The sequence below is a fragment of the Thunnus thynnus genome, chromosome 15 (assembly GCF_963924715.1).
Source record: "Thunnus thynnus chromosome 15, fThuThy2.1, whole genome shotgun sequence".
Lineage (NCBI taxonomy): Eukaryota > Metazoa > Chordata > Actinopteri > Scombriformes > Scombridae > Thunnus > Thunnus thynnus.
In genome coordinates this window covers 20,317,009-20,324,149 of record NC_089531.1, presented here as the reverse complement: position 1 = coordinate 20,324,149, position 7,141 = coordinate 20,317,009, and the positions used below count along the sequence as shown (strand labels likewise).

The 7,141-nt window shown below is 39.4% G+C and overlaps 1 protein-coding gene across 3 annotated transcripts; it reads right to left on the bottom strand.

The window, feature by feature from the left end:
* Positions 1 to 160: 160 nt before the first annotated feature.
* On the bottom strand, positions 161 to 6,348 carry dazl (deleted in azoospermia-like). 3 transcript variants are annotated; one of them, XM_067611277.1, is made up of 10 exons: positions 6,241 to 6,348; positions 5,088 to 5,210; positions 4,616 to 4,707; positions 3,957 to 4,008; positions 3,797 to 3,863; positions 3,533 to 3,672; positions 2,963 to 3,043; positions 2,639 to 2,689; positions 2,047 to 2,117; positions 161 to 1,633 (listed from the first exon to the last, which is right to left on the bottom strand). In XM_067611277.1, exons 1-9 carry the CDS (start codon positions 6,241 to 6,243, stop codon positions 2,073 to 2,075), a joined length of 654 nt encoding a protein of 217 aa, XP_067467378.1. In that variant the 5' UTR covers positions 6,244 to 6,348; the 3' UTR covers positions 161 to 1,633; positions 2,047 to 2,072. The 3 variants fall into 3 exon arrangements, with proteins under 3 accessions (XP_067467378.1, XP_067467376.1, XP_067467377.1); XM_067611275.1 differs by lacking the exon at positions 6,241 to 6,348 and adding an exon at positions 5,334 to 5,570; XM_067611276.1 differs by lacking the exons at positions 2,639 to 2,689; positions 6,241 to 6,348 and adding an exon at positions 5,334 to 5,439.
* Between the last annotated feature and the right edge of the window lie 793 nt (positions 6,349 to 7,141).

Sequence of the window (7,141 nt, the reverse complement as noted above, 5' to 3'; positions counted from 1 at the left end):
AGGATCAGAAGGAGGCTGGGAGCAGTCTGCATACAGATTATCACCTGCTGACTGAAAGTATGAAATAAACAGTACATTTGCAAGTAAATACCCTCAAAAATACACACCTAGCGTTTAAAAATAATGCAAAAAAAACAAACAACTAAAGACCTTCACAAGATTAAATGATAACATTGTTCAACATTTATTATTTTCCAGACAAAAATATCCAAACCCTGCAAAACATGAACATTAACAATAACCCAAACCAAACAGTGCAGTGTCCAGGCTCTCTGAACAAAACAATTCTATCAATACAATCAGATGTCTGCACACAGGAGACCCTGTGGCCCAGATACTGTAAATGCCCAACAATGCCCAATTAAAACAATGCAAAACTGGGAAAAGAAAATCTGTAATGTACATCATACACCACATGTGCATCTCCAAGCTGTTTTTAAAGCGTATAGAAGTAAACTCAAGACAAATATAGTGCACTTACTGGAAAAAAAAACTATATATAAAAAAGTATTGCTCACTCATGCGATGCCAGTAAAAGGTTTTGTGCAAGATCACCCAAAAAGAAACCCAAAAGCTGAAACAAACCAGTATAAAGTGAACCATGTACAGTGAACAAATTTCCCAAAGAAACAAATGCAGTAGAGCACATCACTTTAAATCATGTCCTTCATTTTCAAAGTGGATTAAAACTGTTTTGCACTCTTTTTCCAAATATAAGTTGATTGATGAGTTATGAGAAAACATAAATTGATGCCGTGATTGTCCTTGAGTGTGAAACATCAGTCACAGGATGGGACAGTTTAGAGCTGCAACAAGATGATCAATGTACCACAACATTCTCAGCAGAAATCAACCTGAAAAGTCTGTCGTTTGATCCAGACAGCGGTATTTTCAGTGATACTGACGAGGCGCTATAATGTGACAGAACTGACACATTTACTGCCTCGATCGACACCCGATGAAACAAAAATAAAGAGCACAAAATAAATGTGAGTGCTTGAAATTAATGGAATAAGCATGCGCCCATAGTTAACAAGTTAATGAAGTTTCTTTATCGGAGGAGCGTTAGACCTGAACTTGAGTTAAAGACGCAGTCTACTGCTGAAACAAACAGATTGCTGTCAAGACATTGTTACAATATATATAAACATACCTTTTATGTACAGAGAGCCCCAAACAAACAAACATTTAAAATAATTCAAAAAATAAATAATAAAACATAAAATATAAATAGGCACAAAGAGTGAGCTTAAAAGTCTTTTCCATTTTTTGTTGGGGGTAATTAACAAAGGAAAACAAAAAAACAACAAAAAAGTGAGCCCACTAAGTAGCTTGTATGGTGAGGGTGCTCTGCTCTTCCTGTGCGACTGTTACTGTGATCCATGTAGGTTAAAAGCAGTTGACCACAAGGCCCCAGGTCCCTACCAGTTGTGGTCAAAGTGACTGTGATCAAACTAGTACAGGTGAAAAGGAGAGATCCTGCAGTCTGGTGTTAAAATTGATCTCAGAAGTTGAGGGAAGGGAGGAGAGAAGGAGGGCATTCTGAAAACAGTCTGAGGATTTGGGTTGCTTCCAGCTGTCCACAACATCAAGATGTCTTCCTGTCTGCACTTTGACTCACTGTAGCCTTGATCTGAGGGAGCAGAGCACAGAAATTTATACCACAAGCAAACACTAAAAAGGTGGAATCAGTAGTGAGCACTAGAGAAAACTGTGCTTCCCATTTAAAAACACAAATTCTTGAGATTTGCTGTGTTTGTGTAACTGCAGGAAAGAATACAAATAGGGCAGGGACACTTGGACATGACTGCAGAGTGGGAACAATAAAGATAGAGGAGGAGCACAGTGATTGAGAAACAGCTTAACTACCAGGACTAACAGTTTCCAGGTTTTCCTTCCACCATCCAAAACTGCTACAACAAGAAGTGATGCAAATTAGTGAAACCAGTTGCTGTCACCGACAGCTGGAATGAAAGCCCCTCAATAGCACATTGTTACCTTCTGTATCCCTGCTATGATAGCACTTTGTTTGAAGGAGTGTTTTACCTGGCATGGGGCTCAGTAGCTGTGGACTACAGCACAGTCAGCATGGTCTGTACTCCACAGTCCACAAAGCTCTGGAAACAAGAGTATAACACTTCATGTGAATGAGCTTCCTGAGAACAATCTAGTGAAGATTCTTAAAAGACAGATACAGCTGCTGTAAAACAACATCCTTCCCCCACAAAACTGTAAGTGCCAAAAATAGTTAAGTACACAAAATCAACTTTGTACAATGGGGGAACAGAAAAATTCATTGTTAATTCACATAGGCCACTTTCAGGATGAAAACACTGGCCAGACAATGCCATCTAGTGGCACACATGACCACTGCAGTTTGTGGACAATTTGATGGCACAAATACTACTGGAGAAAAAACCATCAGGTGAAAACACAGACTCTCCAAAAAGTCAACTATTTCATATAAAATTTAAAAATGAATAAAACATTGAACTAACCAGGCCAATTTTTGAAATCATTCAAGGTACGTACAACATTTTAATCCTACCGGTTCTCACCTGACAAGTAACTTGCATTGCTTCAAAACTTGCTGTAATTACACTAACATTACTCATATTCCCACTAAATGCAGAGTCACCTGATTGACAGGCCGTGTCCTCTGGTCCGCCGTCCAGTGAGGTGGAGTGTACTGCGTGTTGGGGGAGAGGGGTCAGCCGTCAAACAGAGGGCAACAGAAAAAACCCAGACTCACCTCTACCAGGGAGATGGGAGGGTGTGGAGTGTTGGGTCGGCAGGGACAGGTGGATCTAAACCAGACCGAACCCTTCATCTCAAATGCAGGAGCATATGTGCAGGGCCTGGGAGACCCTGCACTGGATGCTGTTGACTAATTGGGGTGTGTGTGTGTGTGTGTGTGTGTGTGTGTGTGTGTGTGTGCGCGCGCGCGTGCACGTGTGTGTACCTGGTAGGCGTAGGCATTCTGTGTGTAGTTCACTGGCATCTGTGGGATCATGACCCCTCCAAAGTTGGAATAGGAGTATGGCTGCAAAGCGATCCAGAGAGAACCCATTCAACCACAGTATAGAAGTATGTTTATGAAGCAATCAGTGATAAGCAGATGTTAAAATATGTACTGAAAATCTTGAAACACATTGCAGGTCAAGGCCACAGCAAAAGCTAACTATCTCATGTTTCTCTCATGTAAGTGTCCTCGCAAGGATTACACTGTAACTGTTAATGCTTTTGACAGTTGGTATTGTCTGAATAATTCACCAGCTTGGATATTATTAGCGATAACATTAATCACATCATTGTCGTCTTTTCTAGTAAACTGAAAGTAAATTGACAGATTGGTCTCCACCTTGCACCCCTATTCTTGGCGGTGGTAATGAGCCAACTTCCCCTCAGAGAAAATAACGTTCATTTTATTTTACAGAGGGTAACTGAGTGAATATGAAGGTGTGTGTCACAGTCTTGTGTCACACATGCTGTGGCAACTTAGTGTGTGTGTGTGTGTGTGAGTGTCTGTTACCTGATTGTAGGGGCTGCCTCCATTCAGCATAGGCGAAGGTTGTGCCATACCCCCTCCAACGGGTGAGCAGCAAGCGCAGTAGAAGTACTGAGTGGGGCTCATCCATGGAGCTGGGCCAACCAGACGGGATGGCATGAACCCTGGATTTAAAAAAAGAAGAAAGGATCTACATTGTGGAGTGTATATTTAGTGGCAAGATCTTTTATTTGCACTGCCAAGCAAATATCCAAATTATGTTCTTCTGAAGTGAAACAGAATACATACGAGAGCTCCTTTCTTTCATGATGGCAGGGCCCAGCTTGAGTTTCCGGCCCTTAAAACTGATCTGTTGCTATGGCAAAAAAATATGAATAGAGAAAATATTATTTTCAGTTGTAAACAAAAAAACAAAAACGAAGAGCCCTTCAGATTTATTTCCACTTACGTCAATGATTGACTGAATGTTGACATCTTCATTGAAGTACACAAACCCATACCTTGGAGAGAAAACAAAATGAATGAATGACAGAATACATTAACACACTGACTCAATAATAGCCAATGTAAAATATGAAGAATCAGAGTCTAGATGAAGTTATGAAATAAGCTCATTTATATTCATAAAACTGATGAAAAAAAATCACGTAGTTTACACCCTCAAATTTACACACATTACACAAATCATGCTCATCTGATTTTACACATCAGAGTCTGTTTACAGGTCTTAAGGAGTACTACTGTATATGTGGGGAAAAAGTTGTATATGGTATTTTGTAGCTCCAGAGGGAGCCACACGAAGTCTGATAAATCAAGTGATGTCAGTTCAGTAAATGTCTATGGGGTTGAAGACTACAAAAAGTGCAAAGCTAATTGGTGGAGTGCTCTTTTATAATGACTCAAAGCCATTATTGTATTCATGCTTTATGAATGTAACAGTGAAAGTCACTTAATAGTACAGTTGTACAGAAGTGTGTAATGGATAATTTTCATTCTCTTTTTAAACCCCTTGAGCTGAAAAACAATACAGTTGACCCTGCATTGCATTTAACATGCACTGATGAAAAATGAAGTGTCTCATGGACATTACTAAAGAGTAAGACTCACCCTTTGCAGATCCCTCCACGGTACGTGATAATTTTTACTTCCTTAACAGCACCATATCTTGCAAAGAAGTCGCGCATTTCATTTTCATCCACCTACAGGTAATAATGAAATTCAAGTGAAAAATTGGGTTTTAATGGCTGTAGTTGATCATCTTTATCTAGAAGCAAGACCGGTGCATTGTGCACTAAATCTGTGGTTTCCAATTTTCCACCCAAGAAATCTATATCATATATATATACTCTAATCTGTTGACACAAAGTTGAAGTTACATTGAAATTATTTAAATGTAGATATAATTTTATTGGCAAGGTTCCTCCTAACTTATTTTAAACTTCTGAAATGATCAGATTACATTTCATTTTGCCTTTCAACTTTGTCGTAACACATCTAATCTGTGCCTTTGGTGGGCAAAAACACCTTAAATCACTTTTACCATGCCGTGTAAACGTGAACTAAATATATGTGATCTTACCTTCATGTCAATCCCACCAACAAAGAGGGCGTTGGGAGTCAGTTTACCCTCAGGTAGAATGTAGCCATTAGACATCTTATAGGAAGGTGAGGTCTGGTTGTTGCCCCTCGGCTTGTGGATATCCTTGCAATAAAACATTATTCTTCTTAGGTTGCATTATCAAATACCAAAACATCTTTACACTCATACTTTCTTGTGGCAAAACGTCAAATAATCCTGATGGTTAAGTGTAGACGCGGGTTGTACCTCTCCTCTATTTGCTTCACATTGACAGAGCAAAACATCCATTTCTCGCAACTCTGTTTTTTTATCCAGGTAGCCAAAAACTTTCATCTTTGGATTAGGAAACAAAAGTCGCAAATTGGCTAATACGTTACACGACAGGCACAAACTGGAGCTTGGTCAAGTGCATGAGGATGGCTGCATGGGGATTTCGGCATGTTTTGAACTTGGATTAAGCTAGCAGTATGGCGCTGCTTCCACGTGTGCTCAAACTTAATTTACTGTAATATCAGACACAGGATTTGGATGGGCTGTGCGATGTTATAGCTAAAACCTAATTAGCAGAATTTACTACTTTTGCGTTATAATACGGCCAAACCCACACTTTAGACGACTAATGTTATCTAAACGCTCCAGATTGTTTTATAGCATATCAACACCTAAGTTACTTTACCGTGGCTAAAGTTAAGCTTAATACTTAACTAGCTTATGTGGCTACATGACACACGTATCTAGCGTTAGTAGTGGTTAGTTCATATTGGTTAACTTAAGCTAACTGTTAGCAATCCAAGTTTGTCCAACTTAGTAGCAGCGAAAAAGTTGAGAAAATGCCCTCGAAAATGGGGTATTATGTATGCATATATATGAAGCAATAGTTACTGCGAGTCGTTACCAATATTAGATCCAACAAAACTGCGTTAACCCATGCTAATGTAACATTAATGGCTTGTGCGCCTTTTTTCAGATCTCCGACCGAAGGTGGCTCGCTGTTAGCTTAGCTAGCTAACACTAATGTTTTGAATGTAACACTCGTTAGTATTTTAGCTTAATTAATAAGTTGACGAGGTCTTCGGTGAAACGCGACGATTATATGGTTACAATTGCTTGCAATACAGTGCATTGTGTGGATATAAATATCAATTAAACTTACCATAGTTAAAATAATTAAAACTAATAAATTAGCCGGACATTCAAAGGCAAGCAGCCGCGCTCGTTCTGCCCGACAACAGCCACCTGCAGCAGCTACAACCGCCCAGTCAGTCACATGACTGGTGTAACGTCCTATCAAACGTTAGATACTTAACTTAAATGACGTTCAATTTTAACGAGCGTTAACGGCGAATTCTGATCTAAAGTTGCTTACATAATTATCTCTGTAAAATTCTATGTTGACTTAGCTGAATGGGAAAAACATGGATTGTTTATAACTCAAATACAGCATTATATAAATAAATCATTTTATAGACCTAGAGGCTCATTGAAATTTGCCATGAATATTGACATGATGAGATCACAATGATGCAATATTTCATGAAGGCTATTTTTGTAGTCATGCAGGTAATGGAGATAAAACAATTATCAAACAACATGGCCTGTACATAATCATTTTCACACTAATTTTCATACTGTTAGCCTAGTTATTATTTTATGCCTATAAAGCAAAATTTCAAATAGCTGAAAATCTTGGACCATTTAAATAAACTTAACTGTGGCCCTAATCCTGACCCTAACACCAATTCTGTTTTCATTGTACTGGCTCCCTGTCTCTTTCATGGTTGACTACAAAGTCCTGCTACTTACATACAAATCCATCAACAGACAGGCACCTCCCAACCTGCATGAACTGATCATACTATAAACCTCCCCCTGCACCCTCAGATCTGCCAGCAGCTTCCTCCTCCAGGCCCCCAGTACTAAGCAAGCTCCACATCATGGGGGATCCAGCCTTCTGCTCTGCTGCACCAGGCTTGTGGATCAGCCTTCCCAACTATCTGAGGGCAGCACAGACCCTAGACTCTTTTAATACAGGCTTCAGTAAAGTGTATTTTAAA

Excerpts from the sequence above, each read along its gene's own strand:
- dazl (XM_067611275.1), bottom strand. The coding sequence starts at position 5,420 with ATGAAAGTTTTTGGCTACCTGGATAAAAAAACAGAGTTGCGAGAAATG. Across the intron at positions 5,211-5,333 it reads GTGAAGCAAATAGAGGAGAG|GATATCCACAAGCCGAGGGG; the intron begins GTACAACCCGCG and ends TTTTATTGCAAG. Across the intron at positions 4,708-5,087 it reads TTGGTGGGATTGACATGAAG|GTGGATGAAAATGAAATGCG; the intron begins GTAAGATCACAT and ends TATTACCTGTAG.